The sequence below is a fragment of the Mytilus trossulus genome, chromosome 5 (assembly GCF_036588685.1).
Source record: "Mytilus trossulus isolate FHL-02 chromosome 5, PNRI_Mtr1.1.1.hap1, whole genome shotgun sequence".
Taxonomy (NCBI): domain Eukaryota; kingdom Metazoa; phylum Mollusca; class Bivalvia; order Mytilida; family Mytilidae; genus Mytilus; species Mytilus trossulus.
The window spans coordinates 10228529-10248000 of NC_086377.1; the positions used below are offsets into that span (position 1 = coordinate 10228529).

General features: G+C 31.3%; 1 protein-coding gene across 1 annotated transcript; it reads left to right on the forward strand.

Annotated features, from left to right (window-relative positions):
* The first annotated feature begins 761 nt into the window (after positions 1-761).
* On the forward strand, positions 762-1532 carry LOC134717584 (E3 ubiquitin-protein ligase TRIM71-like). Its single transcript, XM_063580078.1, has one exon. It carries the CDS (start codon positions 762-764, stop codon positions 1530-1532), a length of 771 nt encoding a protein of 256 aa, XP_063436148.1.
* Positions 1533-19472: the final 17940 nt, after the last annotated feature.

The following is a 19472-nucleotide window of genomic DNA, read 5'->3' on the forward strand; positions in this document are numbered from 1 at the left end:
CGAAATGGTCGGGTGCGGATATTATATAATGATATCCTGATTATCTTTTAATGAAATATATTGCTATGCAAAAGACAGGCTTTCTGCATTTTTCATTCGATTCAAGTAAAATTGTTCAAAAAATAACTTTTCCGCGATAGAAATATCATAACAAATAGAAAAAAACCATACCCCTCCCCCTTTTGCATAAGCTACTTGGTACAATTAATAACTTACAATGTGTCTTGTATTTGTCCTACACCGTTATCGGATGGTAACAATACATTTGTGTCTTACTCATGCAGTTACAATTATATTTTTATTGTGTATGGATAATAATTTTGAAAAGGTTTATATTTAAATTATTTAGTGAGTTTTATTTCACTTTCTAAATGAGCCGCAGGGCGTATTAAAACCTGATGGCATTAGAAAGGAATATCCCACCTTTGTGTTGTCAGTAAATTAGGATACTAAATTTAACAAATCTTTATAAAATTAAAATTTTTTGACGGTATATAAGTCAGATAATTCAATACAATTGTTAAATTATGATTACCAAGTCAAAATTGCAGGTCAATAACTAATGTCATTAACATAACTGTACACTATCTTAAATGTTCAAATGATATTCAGGTTATAATTCAAGTTTAATATTTCACAATTTATCATCTAAATACACATTATACATAGATAACCGTAATTGATTCAAATATAGAACACGTATATATCATTGGTTATATACCTTACCTGTGCATTAAACATTGAAGACGATAAGCGACAAAATGGCACAGGCAGCCTCTAAAACATGTGAGATATGTATAAGTGCTCCAGGATCCCAATACTGTTTGGAGTGTGAACAAAACTTTTGTGAAAATTGTAAAACTTTTCATAGTAGGCAGAAGATATCAAAAACTCACGAGTTCCAGTCTTCCTCTGATGTAATCCCGGAGGGTAAATCGAAATGTAAGGACCACAATGAAGACTTCAGTTTTGTATGCAAAACATGTGACGTAGTAGTGTGCAGTAGTTGTGTGACTGGCAGTCACACAGGGCATGCTTTTTCCAAGCTACTGGACCGCATTAAACAGTTAAAGGAGAAGAACACACAATACCTGCGTATAAGAGTACAACAGTCAACACAAAACATGAAGCAGATAGAAAAAGGTATAAAGGAATTTGATGTCAAGGTGGAAGGAGTAGTCAAAGCTATTACAAAAGAAGGTACACAACTTAAGGCTATGGTTGATAAATGTGTTGCAGAGATGATTTTATTGGTCAATGATCAATCTAGGAGAGAAAAGGACAAATTGACAAAGATCATGGCAGATACTAGAATGGATTTGAAGGCAGGAAGCAATTTATACATGCAGATTGATGAACTCGACAAGATCAGAAACGATGGTAATTTGTTACAGTCTTTACAGAAGCTTACAGATGACATTGCAAAGCTGACGATAAAGCCAATTCCCGAGTTTCCGAACATAAGGTATACTGCGAAGTCCGCAACAGATAACGACGTTAAACAACTGTTTGGTAACTACATACTCAGGTAATTCTACTAAAAATGACTGAGAATTTTGTGGGCGTAATACATGCTTTAATATAACCATAGTATCTTAATGAGACACGTTGTTTTGCGAAATAAAAATTATGTTGTATTCTGAAATATAAACTTATGTCTTGAAATAATATGACAGACGAAGGAGCGATAATTCATGAAATACAAATATGCGTTCATTACACATCTATTGTTTAATATTATGGATTCAACATGTGCTCCAGTAGATAAATGCAGGATCTATGGCATTTTACATTTGAAGTTGTATTGATACATGTACGTTTACCTATCTCGACAATACGTAAACATAGTAGAAATACAAAAATAAAATTGAGAATAGAAATGGGGAATGTGTCAAAGAGACAACAACCCGACCAAATAAAAAAAACAACAGCAGAAGGTCACCAACAGGTCTTCAATGTAGCGAATACTTGCTTCCAAACTAGTACAGATATAACTGTTTTTCTCGTTATTTAAATATGTTATTCTAATTGCATGCATTTTGTGTAATATTATAAAAGAAATAAAGACAAAAGAAGTATACCGCTTTACAATAGTAATATATCGATTAAACTGAGAAAAAAATCCGAACAAAACTGAGGGAAACACACATTAACTACAAGTGGAAAGCAACAGAACAACATTAACGCTATACTGCTACAAAAACAAACGCCAACATACAAAGAAAGTTACTATTTGTTCACAACTGTCATACTCCTGACACTTGACAGAACATTTCATGAAAAAAAAATGTAAAAAAATTCTGTTTATCTTTTATCAGTGAAATGCGTACACAACAAATCATGAACAAAGAAAGAGAATTGCCTTCATCCAAGAGGTAGGGAAATATTTGTGTATATTAAACAGTTTTAAAGTTACATATTTGGCAATATAAACTTGTTATCAAATCTGTGAGTGAATTACACATTATTTTCTTGCATACCTCGCCATTTGACGTTTCAACGGTTCTGATTAAGATTTTATTATATATAATGTACCCCAGTTAAGCGTTTGATTTTATTTTCGATAAATCAATTAGAATGTCTCTCCTCTTTTTTCCACTACGTACGTTAGAACACACTGGCTCGAGCACGATTGCGTTTTAGTAAATAAATCATATGGTATGCAAACGCATACTAGTAGCATCAATTATGTTCAATAAAGTTTAGATTTTGTTGCATTTAATTTTCGTAAATATACTGTTCGTTAAAATGTGCCTGCTTCTCAGGTTGAAATATTTAAAACCTCTTTACACTTCCAGAATTTCTCTATGGCTTATGTATCTCCTCTTTTTTCCACTACGTACGTTAGAACAAACTGGCTTGAGCACGATTGTAACTAAATAACTCATCTAATGATATGCAAACGCAAACTAGTATCATTATTTTTTTCAATAGTGTTTAGATGTTGTTGCATTTAATATTCGTTAAATTGTCCCTGCTTATCTAGTTGAAATATATAGAACCTCTTTAAACTTGTACGATATAACCAAAATATAAAAGTCATTCATCACAATTATCTGGACTATTGAGGCACGTATAATCAAAATGTTAAGTGTAGTTTGTCTTTTTGTAAATAGTCTTTGTATGTCATATTGTTTCTCCTATAGAAATGAGCTCTTTTAATGCGGTGACTGAAAGCAGATTTTATCTTAATCTAATCTCCCCACCGAACACACATCTATATAATATATCATTGGAAAGAGGAAATCGCGTACTATAATAATATGCCTGTCTTCAGGACTTGATATGGTCACATTCTTTTATAAATTGAGGTCAAAGGTCATATGTAAAAATCTGTGAAAATTCGGGAGGGTTTCAATTTTGACATTTTTTTCTTTTTTCTAAACTCTATCTAAACACACATGATACTGTTTTGGCTTTAGTAATGTTTGTTATTAAAAAACTAAAACGATGTTTTATAAACAAAACTTCATAAATCAAGTTTTCAACCTGTAAAATGTTTAGAGCACCTTAACCTTATGAAAGTTTTCAGTTTCAGGTAAAAATTAAGTGTCATGCAGGACAGTACGTTAAAAAAAAAAAAAACTTATTGGGTGAGGTATCAAATCAAAGCAATAGAACTCTACAGTCAAATATTACCTCAAATTGAATTTACGGATACTTCAGGTTATTTTCGACTACTCGTTTTTCACAATTATTACTGCTTCCATAGTAGTATCTGTTGTTGTGTTTTCTACTCTGGTTAATATCTATTACATTATAGGTTTTGTACCTATATCCCCTCTTTTTCCCTTTGCAACGTACCACAAACTTCAAAAGTATTCCATATAAAAAAAAACATGTAATATGCTTTGCAAATAAAACAACTCTTAAAATAAGACCAAATGAGACATAAATTAACAAATAAAGGTCCTGAACGGGCTTCAACTATGAGTAAAATTCATACGGCATAGTCTTCGATTCCTGAAATGAATAAATTAAAATAAAAGAAAAATATAACGGCCTGATTAATATACAAAATAAATAAGAAACAAACAAATATAGTATACAGAAACAAACACCAAACACTGCATAACCGTCGCGTGACTTGTAAAACACATAAAATGTGGCGGGATTTAACTTTTTTAAAGTCGCGCCAACACTCCCCTAACCTCGAGGAAGGGACTGTGGGTACATTTTGTACTAGTGCAACACGCTTTATACCAAATCCACCGTTATCGCCATCATCTTTATTTTGATCAACCGTCACAAGACATGTTTTAATATTTCTACCAATTTCACTCATGGCCACAGTTCTGCACATGAAAGGTTCAGGTCAAAGCAAACACATTATTTTGAGTTTTTCTTCACAAGTACCGATAGGGTACTACCATTATAAGAGCACTGATAAGAAAACAATTGACGTACATTTGAGTTGAGTTCGTTTTTACGCCAAAAAATGGCGGTGCGACAACTTTGTAAGTCTTTGAAAAATCGCTCATAAATTACTATATATCATTTTTCAGGATATTTGTCTTTAAATTCATAAAATTAAGCAAATTAACATTGATGTAGTAAATGCAAATACTAAACTTTTATCATTTAGATAAAAGTTTTGGGATTCTCAAATCTGGAATCCCAATTTTTTCCCCGTGGGACAGATTTGCTCTTGTTATATGGAACGCGGGTTTTTCAATGACGTCATCATAACATCATAAAAAGTGCATAAAAGACTGAAGGAACCATTCTGTTTAATAATTGAAAAAACGTTTTGACGAAAATGATAGTTTAGTGGTTACAATAAATGAATTATGTTACGCGGGACAGCCTTAAAATCGTCGTTTTTTTAAAGGTGAAGCTTGTCGCATGCAGCAAAAAACATAGTTTCGGTGATTATTTTTTTCGTTTTTATTTTGAAATTCTTTAGTTTTAAAAATACGTACAATAGCAATGGATATGATATCACAAAATTATATAATTGGACTTGCATCTTGCCAACTACACCGAATTTCCAATAAGGTACGAACATCGCGCGTAACGTCATAGTATACATTTACGCAATTTTTATAGTGCCATTTCCAGAGAAAAGTCTTGGCTGAATGCAGTTTCATCGAGTAACCATAAAATAAATTGCAATGAATACGAAGGCATTGACCGAATTGAAGATGGAAAAGACAATTCATCCGAAGTTGGGTATTCTTCTGTAGAGTTTCGAAGTCTTTTCGAAGTATACTTGCAGCGGAATGAAATATATGTCCGTTATTTATGTCTATTTCAGTTGTCATTGAGATTTTGAGGTCAGTTTTCAATTGACTAGCAGTTGATATGGCATCTCAAATAGTTATTTTGCTATTAAATATTATGTTATAGTTGCCTTGAACTTGTTGAAGATGTTTGACAACTGAATTGCTATAAAAATCAATGAGTTTAGACAGCATTTTACAAGTAGAATATTTAAAATAAGAATCAGCCGGACGAAAAGATCTATATTTATCAAGTAACGGTGTCATGAGGAATGACCATTGCATCGTTCTCCATAGCCAAACTAAAATTAGTAAAAGCAGTATCGAGATCCGAAATATCTGCTTCTACGGGTTTCGATTTGTTTTTGTTTTTTTCGTTTTTAGCAAATATTTTGTAATACAACCGTAATGACAGAGTGCTTGAAGTTTAAAAGATGGACGGGAAACTGTTCTCAACTTTAACCTTATCTGACACGAATAAAACATTCTTGATACGCTCATCTGATTTAAACTTCAGTTTTTTTTTATCTTACTAAAATGTTTTGTTGCAGCAAAATATACAAGCGCTCCAGTTGAACGACTGCATTCTAGAACGCGTACAAAAAAGTTTTTTACTCCATTCTTTTTTCATTGATTTCGTAAGGTTTCTTTGATATTTTGGTTCCGAAATTGTTATCACTTACTAGTTTTATGAAATATTATATGCTTAAAATATTATGGGTTAATGTTTATTACTACTATGAAGAAGAAACTAAAGTTTGTGTCTGAATTTGCAATTATATTATATGATTAAAATTACCTCGATTTTAAATAGTCCAAACTTCGCAAATTTCATAGATTAGAAGAAAATAAAATACTGAATAGAATACTTTGACATATAAAAATAGCTCCAGGAAAAACTATTTCAATTAAATGTAAGCAAACATACACATTTTTTTTATTTTGAAAAAGGGGGTTGAAACTCTCAAATATACTACTAGTCATTAATGGTATAATTGAGAACTATCAGTCATTACAAAATGATTTGAGTAATCGTATATATTTCTTCAACAAGTTGAAACGAGATTACACATATGCTGTTTTATGAATGGTTAAATTAAAATAGTTCGTCATTTCATTCCGTTTGTAAGTGTCTGTAGGAAAGACGGGGAAATAGAGGGAAAAGCGTATGCAATCAGAAATAATTCTATAAGGATTGGAAAGATAAAATATATATGACCTCAAATTGAATATATTGTTTTGGTTGATGTCATCTAATTTTGTTTAAAGGAACGACATACACCAATACGACCATTACAGGTAAATAAAAGTCGAACTTAATAATAAGTTATTGTCAAACATTACGTATACTACGTAACGACAACAAATGGTGAACTGTGATACTCTTTGTGGGTAAACATATTCTGTTCTACACTGAACCATAGGAAACATCTCTGATGACATGGTGAACTGTGATACTCTTTGTGGGTAAACAGCTTCTGTTCTACACTGAACCATAGGAAACATCTCTGAAGTAAAGCAATATATCTTTCTAGTAAAACAAATGTATCTCTGTCAAGGTTTAAGTTTATTTATTTGTTTATAGATTATCATTTCAATTCATTCGAGATTGGCTAATTTGGTTTATGACTCTTGTATATATTTCAAATGCTTTTTTGATATTTTTGCACTGTTTATGTGTGTATCAGTTAGTAATAGCTTGTTGGATTTTAATATTATCTTAGAATAAAGTAAATTGTAAGTCAATCAATTGTGTTGCTCATTATAGTGATTACAAACAGGATGTGATACCAAAGGAGCAAGGAAAATACCTGTACAGATGTTTCAAGTGTAGGTAAGTTCATTTTAATTGTTGCTATGGACATAACACAAAGTTGTACATCTATATCATTTAGCGTATCAAATGTATGATTTCAAAGTGTCAATGAAGTGAAAAAATAAATGGGTCTTTTATCTCGAAAAATGCAACTGGTGTCATGTGTAATTGGCTTGCGCCACACAGATGTTTGGACTGTTTAAAAAATCAATAAGAAACATCGATGAACAAACCAATAAGAGTGATATAGAGCAGCATTATATCTGTTAACTTGTAAATAATTTACACAAATGTAATGAGCAACATAGGTTCGCCTGCGTCAGCAGTGATGAAAATGGATGTATACTAATAATACTAGACGCCATATTTTGGTACTCATATTTAATCACTCATAGGGCGCATTTGGTGGTTTGATACTAAATCATTCACGGGTATTATGCATGATTTGCATGATTTGCATAATATGGAGAATATAAAAAAGAAGATGTGGTATGATTGCCAATGAGACAACTATCCACAAAAGACCAAAATGAAATTCATTTATTAATCAGTTAAGATGTGGTCTATAGCTTGCATGCATGTCAGTAACTGTCTTTGTTGATATACGCATCACTGGCATTTTGCATAGGTTTTTTTAGTTACCTTTTCTGACATCAGACTCTTTTAAATTGAGTTAAGCGCGCGAGGTTTGTTTAGACTTAAAACTCGATTCAACACACCAATGGCTATAAAAATGTTCTGTTTCAAGTCAGGAATATTGAAATTGTATTCAAATAGTTGGGTTCTATGTATGTTGCATTGCCCTTTGTTTTTATTGCAGTTCAGTGTTTCTTTTGTTTCATTGTGACTTCTTATAATTGGTGTGGGACTCTCAGTTTTAGGTTTGTTACCGGGATTTGTTTTCTCTCAAAATATTTATGACGTTGAACTGCGGAAAACTACTGATGTCGTTATTGGCACTGTCTGGATAACTGTGTGTTTGTTGTGTCGACATTGAACAGATGTTTGCACCTGTCCAAATTCAGGAGCCTCTTAGCCTTTGTTAGTCTTTTTCAAATTTAATTTCAGTTAATGTATGTGTTTTGCAGTTTGGTTTGACATCAATGGAACTAAGTTAGTAAAAACGTTTTGTTAAGAGGCCAGTTAACGCCAGCGCAGGATTACCTCGTTGTCTTTAAGACCCATAGGTTGCCTTACATGTTCTCTCCTTTTTGTCGGGTTGTTGTCTTTTTGACACATTTATATTTCCATTTTCAATTTAACTTTGTAGTTAATCTTAGAGTGAGACATATATGGTGTGATGACAATTGTCGAAAGGTCAAGCAATACAATACTCATTTGTACAATATTGCAGTTTTGTTTGGATGAAATATTTAGAGAAAAAATGAACAGCTTAACCAAAATCCTCAACCATAAACGACTAAGAATATTTTTACATTGAAATTTATTACAAACTACTCGACATTTTCCTTTTTCGTTGGGTATGTTTCACATAAATGATTTAAAAACGCTGAAACGGCATAATGTAGATGACGTAAAGCTCTAAACGCAGCACAAATTTGTGAATTTAGACGATTTACGTTGGCATTAAATTTCAGACCCTTTTATTTGCTGACTCAATTATCACTTTTGAAACATTAATTGTCAGATGTAGAAAGGTTGATGCCGCCAAAGTTATCTTATAATAATGTAATATTCATCCATAACGATTTTAAATGATTAGCTCACAATACCATTCAACAATAGGTGGTAAAATAAAGTAAACTTTCCTAAATTTATAGAAACTATTAGTATTGCTTCGGAAATGTTTTCTGGATAAACATCAACTTATATATCAGTAATTTTATTTAGAATGTGTAACTGATACCAATGATCTGTTTCATCTTTCAGAAAGGAAGATAGAACTGATAAGTAAGTATGATCTACGTCTATTGTAAAAGACAAATATTAAAAATTCACAATTCGTCAAATTGTTCCAAAAATAAGCTTACCATATCATTGTTTATACTATAGAGATACAAAGAAACACATATCAAACAAAACAATCATGTTGATGTACTAACGTTGTGAGATTTATTGCACATATATAAATACAAGGTTTTACAAGTTAAAAATTCATGAAAAAAAGATTAATGCATAATGTTGTCTCGTTGATAAATACACTCTGCGACGTTTACTATGTGTCCAGTTTAATTGAACTGTGGTTAAAAGTTTTTTCCATCTAGTTACCATATCGGATAGGTAAATCAAATGTTGCTCGGACAAAACACTAAGTAAAAATATAGAAGTGTCATGTCGAATGTTTGTTCATTTGTCACATTCCTATTTATACAGCACGTAAACATTGCAGGGTTTGCACCGCACACTCACCATGTTACTGCATAACTTGTTCAATTACATTTAGTCTATTTATCAATTTTTTATAATTATTTATTTGATATTTTCAGATTGTAAGTGTCAAGTAGAAACCAGATAAGTATGTCGTATTATTGTATATGTTGGTTTGTTTGTTTGTGTCGGTGTATAAAGATATTTATATAAATTAGTTAGGTAGCTTTACAATTTGAAATAATCTCAATCACTATGAGGAAACATGAGAAAACAAATTAAACTCATAGTAATGACTTTACTATTGAATTATCTGACAGAACACTCGATATTCTCAAAATGTTATACTTTTATTGCATTACTTTTTCAATTAAATCCAATGCCGATTTTTTGTTTTTAACTGTATGATTTGCTGTTCAATAAATTGATTAGTTTGACTGGTTTTTGTTGAGCGTGTAACTGTCAAGTAACAATCAGAAAAGTATAATTATATATACTGTAGTTCATTATATAAAGAGAGTAATACAAATGTGTTAAGTAAAACAATAAACATGTCATGATTGTGATGTATGATAGCACCCGTTATGTCTACAAAAGAGGCGGAAGATACCAAGAGACATCTAAACGCATAACGTTAAAATTTAGTACCCAGAACGACAAAAAGACAAGCAAATGAATACAAAATACAACAATCAGGATTGTGTTGTTTTCTATATATCTACATTACATAAAGTGTTATAAGTGTAGTAAAGTTAAACAATAAACATACCATAATTATAATGTATGTGAGACTCGCGTTCCGTCCAATAAAATTGCGAAAGATACCAAAGAGAGATTCAACAGCATTGGTCGGATATAAACTTACACCGCCATGGCTAAATCCTAGTGAGACTAAAGATAAACAACAGTTTATAAAACAAAACGTAATCTGATGTCATTTCCTGTCTTCTAGATTAATCTTCATTGAAAATACAAAATCAAAAATGGGTAAAACTTATGACATATACTAACCAAAACTGTTGAAGTTATTTGGCATCATTATTTAATTTAAATTGAATATATGATTGTCCTTTTAAATAACCGATTCTTGATAAGTCTTCACCAGATAGTGACGTTCAAAGACATGTTATTCTGCTCAGCCCTGTCATAGAATTAATTGTCTCCTTTGTATTTGTAAATCAGGAGTATAAAAGAAGAAGCTGTCATTTAACAAACAAAAAAATTATATTTTTATTACGTATTCAACTAATTCCATTAAAGTTGGTTAATTCATTGCAGAATTGCATGCTGTAATTTATAATTATCTTTTTTCGTTTTTTTAACCACTTAAAAGTTTTTAGTACCAGTCCACCTAATAATCATGCAGAGGGTGATTTATCTCAAATCATAAATCAATGAAATTTTTGTTTAAAATGATACAAAACAACAAACATTTGAGTATTTGATCACTGCATACTTTATTTTATACTTTGTTGTCAAGCTAAACAAGTTCCATAGCAACACATATTTTACAGCTGAAAATAGTAGGAATTTGAAAGTAATTGACTCATGTATACATCACTAAAAAAAAGTATGAAATGGAATTATAATATTCATGTAGTAAATGATATCTACACTTGAGCAAGTGGATTTTAAGATTTGGCATCAACAGTAACATTCAAATATTTCTAACACCTTGGTTACAAAGCATGTTTTTCCTTAGCTACCACTTCCTAGAAAATTTGAAAAACATACATAAATGTACTACAAAAATTTCAATATTATCCTTAATGATAATACAAGTTTAGTATTATGTATAAACAGCTTAGAAACAATATATTTACCTCACAAAAATTCACCAGGTGCACATACATAAATTTCTCCAGAAATTAGCGTCGAAAATTTTATATTTTTTCAAAATGCACATTTTAGGTCATTTTTTAAATTTATTTTTTTTGACTTGAAAAGAGTTTTTTCTATTTAAAATTGACAGAATTCTATCAAATGGCCTCTTTTCACAAATTTAAAGATCATTTTGAGCTATTTATAGGTTTATGGCATAGTTGGAATGAATTTTGATGATTTTTACCTATAGGGTATTTGGATTTGGATATATCGGTACCTCAAGGGGGGGGGTCCCGCTGACTGACCCAAGAGGGGGCCCGCTCCAGTCATGCTTCAATGATTCCCTATATAATCAACCAAATTTTCCCCTTGAAAGGGGGGCCCGGGCCCCCCCCCTGGATCCGCCTATGTATTAGAAATTGTGGGCCTTCTTGAGCACACTTAGTGCCAAAGTTAATGTTATATCCATACATTTTTTAATATAAATGAGAGCCTTTGGATCTAAGCTAACGTTCTTTTGTTTTTTAGTCACCACTGTCTTAATGAAAGGATGGGTTAAAGTGCCTGTACAAAATAAGGGGCCTGTAATCCAGTGGTTATCATCTGTTATTAATATCAGTCATAAGGGTATTTTCAATATATATTCAGACCATAAAGCCTTTAAAAATACAGGTGATGACATTTGACTTACATACAAGTTGATTAATTATAACCTTTGGTACAATTATTCACCTCAAATTAAATCAGCCATGTTTCAAAGAAGTCCAACAATATTAATTCTAGAAGGCCTCTGTTATCAACATATATAAGTATAAAAATGCACAAGTATTTTAAATGATGAATTTTTTATCTACATGTAATAAAAAATGCTTCCCTACAGAATACAGAAAATAGAAATGGCATTTGTCACCTGATTTAAAACTTTGCTTTTTTTTTAAAATCATATCACATACTTTGAGGTAACCGCTTCCATACACACATATAATGCAGTTGTGCCCAATGAACACAAGCAAAATTCTCAAAAATAGAAGTTTTCCATAATTTGTTCCAAATAACTTCCACTTAATGATTTCATTTTTAGTTATTAGGTTCAGTGTCAAGTTATAGATAAAGTTTGAGTCTGATGTTGATACATTTTATTTTTAGAATACCAAATCTTACCGAAATATTATTTCCTGACTTTTACTCCCAGGTCTTAATTTTGTTTATAAACATTTTGTATGCAAGTTAAAGATCACATATTACAGTTTAAGGTTGAATTTGTCGATATAATGTGTACAAACTGTATTGGAGTTATGTCCCTTTGAAAATGATTAAATTCCTCGAAATATATGTTTCCATTCATGCTTTAACTAAATTCAACTTATTTAATGTTAAAATAGAGAGCATTTTGTTAACTGAATCACAAAATGTTTGGTAAGCACTCAGATTATTAATAAACAATATTCACAGAAAATGTCAGAACAAACCTATGAGCTATATTCAACGCACATTAACATAAACTGTTATTTTCCTGTGGGTATAGTAAAAGATACCAAAATATCAGTTTTCCAGAATTTTTACAGCATGTCAATTTTGCATTTTAAATTTTAGAGGTCTGAGTGAAAACTCAAGTTTCATTAATCAAATAAGCCTCAGGAGATAAATGGCCATAACAATAAGGAACATATATATTGTTTTTCTTATGCATATCTTGTAAAAATCTATTTATGAGTTTGAAGAAAATTAAGTAAAAAATTTAAACTTTTTGTTTGAAAAGGTGATATCTTAAAAGAGAAAAAAATCTGTTTAGCAGAACTAGATTGAGAACTATGGTGCTTTCCTTTTGTTGTTTAGTAAATAACTATCATGCATTATCAGTTGTAAATAAATGTACATATTTATGCAAATCATGAATTTAAAACATCCATAGCCTCCATAGCGTCAATCAAATTAAGGGCCGGCTCCAAATCTTCATCGTCAAGTGTTTGTTGTGGTCTTGTATTTCTGGTCATAACACACAGACGAGAGAAAAAAGAAGCAATTTGGCTTGGTTGAAGGCATTCTTCCGGTTGAAACATTTTGTTTCCATTTTCATCTCTACAAACACGCATGTTTCTAGAGACATCGTCTGCATTTGATTTCCTACCACTTTGTTCACCAGCGTTGAAAATAGCTCTTAGGTATGTTTTAACATTTTCTGTGAATCTCTGACTTTTTCTATCCTTCTTTATTGCCCAACCCATATCAGAAGATGGTGAACCTGAAGTCAGTTTTGAATCTCTGGACACTGTAGCATGTTCTGCAATGTTCAAGCAGGACTCTTTCCATTTTATTTTGATGTTGTCATAAGTGGAAATTCTATTTAACTTAATTTGGTGGTTTCCCAGTAGTATGTGGGACTCAAGACCAGAGTAAGTCTGGAACACTCTTGAGCAACAAGGTTCTATACATGTGAATATACTTTTCGATAATGGTTGCATGGTCTCATTGTGGTTGCTGTCAACAGGTAATTCCACAGCAATAGTATCAGTAACCAAATCATGGGCTTTGTAAGTAATGCTGCCTGCTTCCTTTTTTGGTACAACAAAGTCAGAAATGACATCGATTTCTGTTGCAGACAGTGGGGAAGGACAGATCTTTTTTAATTGCTCTTCTGACATCACATTCCCACAACCAACTCCAAAAGCTTTAAATGCAATGATCTGCTTTTCTCTGAAAAATTAAAAATAACTTGTGATTACAAATCATACTAATTTAATTTCAAACAAAGTATAATATTTTTCTAATATATAACAATGAACTTCATTTGAAAACAATAGATATATGTTTATGTTTTTAGTTAACATGAAATGCCAAGTATTCGATGAGTATGGCAAAGCCAGAATTAATTATATATCAAAATTGTTTAGCTGATTTTGAACAGCAGATCCTTGTCCATTCATCTGTGGCAAACATGATATTATATTATTTTGTTCATTCTTTTTATGTCCCTGTTGAAGTTGACTTTCCTCCTTAAAATAATTAAATATAATATCAATAAGTTTTTCAAGTATACTAATGTAATATTCTAATAAAAAAATGATAATTTTCATAGGATTTGGACAAATATTTTGAAGGGGTAAATTCTAGCTCATATCTAAGAAAGCATAAATTTTGACAAAAACAATTTTTTTTATATGTAAATTTTCTAAAAAATAAACATGAAAGTCACAATTTGTCAATTCTAATCTAATACTAATTTAATTTAATTTTCGATGTAACACTTCTTCTGATTGGCTGACATTGTTTTGTTTATCAAATCATAGACATAATTTTGTAACGTGACAGAAAAAACATAACAGTCATTCCTTAAATAAATATGATTAATATTTCAGTTATATCTTTAAAGGAAGTTTGAAATTTTATACCCTCCTCAGGGAAATATTTCACTATGAAATTCTGTCCATGAATTATTTTTTTTTATCTCAAATTATTACAAACTGTACCCAAACATGATGCATTCAATCTTTAGATTTAGAGCTGAAATTATTTTGTAAAGCGTATCAACATTTTACAATTGAAAGAAATATTTTATTTAATGAAGCTAATTCCAAATTTGGATATATAATTTGTATAAATTTTGGTGTAGTCAGTAAAAAGAGACATGAACAAAATAAAGTGCATTCTATTTACCGTAACTCTATATTTGAGATCTTTGATATTCCTTTCCATGTATTCTTGATCTTATTGGCTTCTCCAGCTACTTGGGAATTTATCTGGACGTGTGCAGATTGACAGCCCATTACACCACCCAAAGAATCTATGGCGTTCTTCATATCGCCTGCTGTTTTAACATTATTCCCAGAAGAAACATATTGACGAATCTTACATCTTAGATGGGCAATCTTGGCATCACAATAGGATTTACCATCCTGCGCCTCACTAAAGTCATATCTCTTTATGGTGATTCCTAAAACAAATATGTCCTTTTTTTAAACAACTGTTCTGTCAATAATTATTATAGGATTCTTTGATTTTTTTTAAATGAATTTATTGGTGTATATAAACTTGATCAAGTCATACAAATATTTGGTCTTTTGTGGATAGTTGTCTCATTAGCAATCATACCACATCTTCTTTTTTATAATAAGTCTGAAGAACTTGTTTTTAAGTGTAGACTTAGTCCAGTTAATACACACATATTGTATTTCAATAGAAGCAGTAATTTTCTGAGCATTGCTATACAAATTTATACTTGACAACATATGTAATTAGTAAGAACAATAGTTTGAAGAATGATCTACATTTCCTTAAAATTCTACAGAAATACAAAAATATATTGTCATTCAATAGAATACATATGCATATCATACCAGTTCTTTCTGAAATCCCATCAAGGGATAACAATGTGTTTCCACAATGATAACAACCTGCATTATCACTTCTGAGGTAAGCTGTTGTAATACAGGGGAGTTGTTTCATTACTGTTCTTAATGTGTGTTCCAACACAGACACAACAGCAAACCAATCTTGCTTCACCTGGTCAAAGATATGGGTATACGTCCTATGCTGTAAAATTAAAAGAAAATTAAACAATTTTACTCCATCTCTCATAAGAGTTACACAAATGTAGGACTCACACAATAGACTTGGCAAAAACTTCATGTACAAAAGTCTTAAGCCTGTAATATTTACCAAAATATATAATTTGATGAGGATGTTAACATTAAAAAAGAATTTCTATCTATTTATAATGAGAACTTTACCTATTATATCTATATCTCAAATATTTCTGATATAACAATACTTTTGATAATAATGAAAAACTAAACCCTATAAGGAAAAGTTTTCTATGAATCTGCATTAAAAAATGAATCATGCATAAAGGTCATGGTCAGCATTAAGGTGCCTGACTGACAGGGTCATACAATAATTAAGCTACATAGAGATCAACATGTATTTTTCTAGGCGAACTTGTATAGTCTTGAATAGATGAAAAGTTTGTGAAATGTACAGCTTTCCAGTTTCAAAAGTAACCTTGTAACAAGAAACGTAGTTGCAATGACTAGAAATAAAAAAAATGAGATACCAGCTTCTTATAATTCACATTCACAAAGTATAATGCATATACTTGTAGGTGTAATTTTCAGTTTCTTGTGTATAATTTGCAGTTTAGTATGTCGTTCATTATCACTGAACTAGTATATTTATATTTGTGTAGCAAGCTGAAGGACGCCTCCAGGTGCGGGAATTTCTTGCTGCATTGAATACCTATTGGTGACTTTCTGCTGTTGACTGTTTTATGGTCAGGTTGTGGTCTCTTTGAAAAATTCCCCATTCCCATTTTCAATTTTATTTATTCAGGTGATTTCAAGACTTTTTTTTTAATTGTACCTTGTAATAAAGTAACTGATAACATCATCTATGAAAAGCAATGTTAGTACCTTCAAATTTGATTCATCATCTTTGAAAATGCACACACACACCTGCCAATTTATGCCTTTTTGTGCATACCAGTCAGACTGCTTTTCCCTAAATGACAAGGGCAGGAATTTCATCGCCCAGTCCATTATAATAAAAACTTCTTCTTTCTTCAAACTGCCTAGAAGAGCTTGTCTACATCTATCTTGATTGGCACAACGAACCAAGTGCTGCTTCCAAGACAAGATATTGCTTTCTCGTACTTCAATATCCTGAAGAAGTTCAGACTTAAGTTCCACTGGAATATCTGCATATGATAAAAGCAATAGATTAGATATTGATTATTATTTGTATTGAATTTGAAAAATTCAATGAACATTAATAAAATACTATGACATGTACATTTAATGAAATAATGTTAGAGATTATTTATTTTCTAATTATTATAAGACATGTATATATAGTGAACAATGACCTTAAAAATATTCACCAAAATATATGATGTGGGGTTTTTTTTCTCATTGTTAAAGACCGTATTATTGCCCATCTATTGCTAACACCCACTTCATTTGAACTTTTATGGATAATTATTTTATTTGCAATCATACCACTTCTCCTTATTATTATACAGTACAAAACAAATTAAGCAAACCTGCAATACAGTAAGATAAAACTTACCTTTCTCTTCATATGTAACTCTTTTGAGATTGATTATAGACCTGGAGAACAGCTCACATCTATCACAAACCATGTTATGACTGTGGGTACATTTATTTTGAAGTGTTTGATCTTTTGGATCAGACAATGCGAACATAATGCAGTGGTCAGGGCACTGGTCAGCTAATGATGTATGCAGTTTAAAGTCAGTTTTTATATATAGTTTAAATAAATGGAGATCTTGCTCAGTCTTCTCTAAATCATTGTGTACTTCAGGGCTAAAATACAAACAAACAAAAATAGCTGCAATAAGTTTTTTAAGTGTACTAAGGTAAAGCTTGGAATTTTCATTTAATCTACAACATGTGCAAAATTAAACAAGTGAAACTGTGAATTACTGCTCACTGACAATACACCTGCCTCAAGTGGATAATTTTTATAGTGTTAAAATATGTAAGTGTGCGGTGATCTGGAAGTTGATAAGTGATGAAATTCAAAATGCATCATGCAATAAAGCTGACTTATAGAAACCAAATTTCAGAAATCCTTGTATTGTAGTTCCTGAGAAAAATATTTACGCAAAATTTCAATATGGTTATCATGAGTAAATTGATAAAGGTTTCGAGAAAATTCATTTTGCAACACTTAAATCAAGCTCATAAATTGACAGATTTAATCAAATTAAGAGATAACTGTATTGTATTTGAATCTTTATGAACGTCCATCAGAAGTTTTACTGTCGCAAATTTAGTTTACCTGGCGACACGTAGAGGAAACAGGTAAACGGTATTTGCCGCCACAGTAAAAGTACCAATGGATGTCCGAAAAGCTTCAAATACAATACAGTTATCTCTTTTCTAATGCTAAACAAGTTTATAATTAATTTCAATCATTATTTCAGTGTAAAATCTTCATTTAAGAAAATTCCACAAAAAGATGTTATTTTCTTTGGTCCCAACACTAGATGACATCATACATGTAGGTATGCTTCCGGGCACAAACATAAACACTGGGCTTTTTCAGGCTGCTGCTTCAGAATGTAATACACTTTGATAAAAAGAGGATTTTTAGGTGCAACATGCGAGTTTTATGGCTTATAATTGTAGAACTTACATGTCAATACATTCAACAATTCAAAATGTCGGCTTCCTTAGTTACAGACAAGGAGATTGAGAATTTTACGCTAACTGTCTTCCAACCATAACCATTGATACAAACTAATTGCATTCAAATTGGCAATTTATTACAGGTACAGCTAACTATATGCAATGTGTAGTTGCTCAACATTTATAGATCAATTATATACAGATTTTCAATTTTTAGTACTGTAAATTGCTAACTGGCTGTCTCTTTGGCAAAATACAACAGTAGTGACATTTTTATGAGAATAACGATTAACCTTGACTATTCCTGAGCTTTTATTTTCCATCTATAGAAATAAGAACTTACTCAGTTAAGTAAAGTTTAAGCTGCTTTTTAACTTCATCTAAAGTGTCAAAAGCTGTGGATCCATCAGTGGCAATATTATCTAGGCCTCTCAAACTTGTTCTTTTGGAAGCTGGACAAACCCTCAAAATTTCAAAAAGAGACGATCTAGATAGTGGATCAACATCTGCTTCTTTACAAAAGGCTCGGTACATGTGGACTAAGTTGGCATGGCAAACAGTTCGAACCACTTCTGGTATTAAAATCTTTTCTCCAGTATTCAGTTTCATCTCTTTGGTTCCATATGAGCTGACCTAACAATCAATACAATTAAAAATATACTAGAATTTCATTATGATATATCATGCCAAATTTAGTCCACCCTCCTTGGTATCTAAATGACACAAAGATAAATACATCTTCACTGGTTGTTATTTCAATAATTTCATAGGGAGTCTTTCAGCTATTTGATCATATTGTTAAGTATGAGAAATGCATGGTATCTAGTTTCATTAACAACATTGGGTGTTAATATACATAACTTTCACTGATCTATAGTTATGCCCCTTTACAAATAAAAAAAACTGCTGAATTGTCAGTTTCTGCTCTCTGGCTTCAGTTTGCCTCAACCAAATGTTATACACAATACTTATTACCACAAAACTCAGATCCAGTACAAATTTTGGTAGGTTCACTTTCACCGATCTTCAGTTATATCCCTTTATAACTTTATGTGACATGAATGTATCAACTGTGTCCGATATTAAAGACCATCAATCTTAGACAGGACAAAAATGTTACACAAGATGGCATTAAAT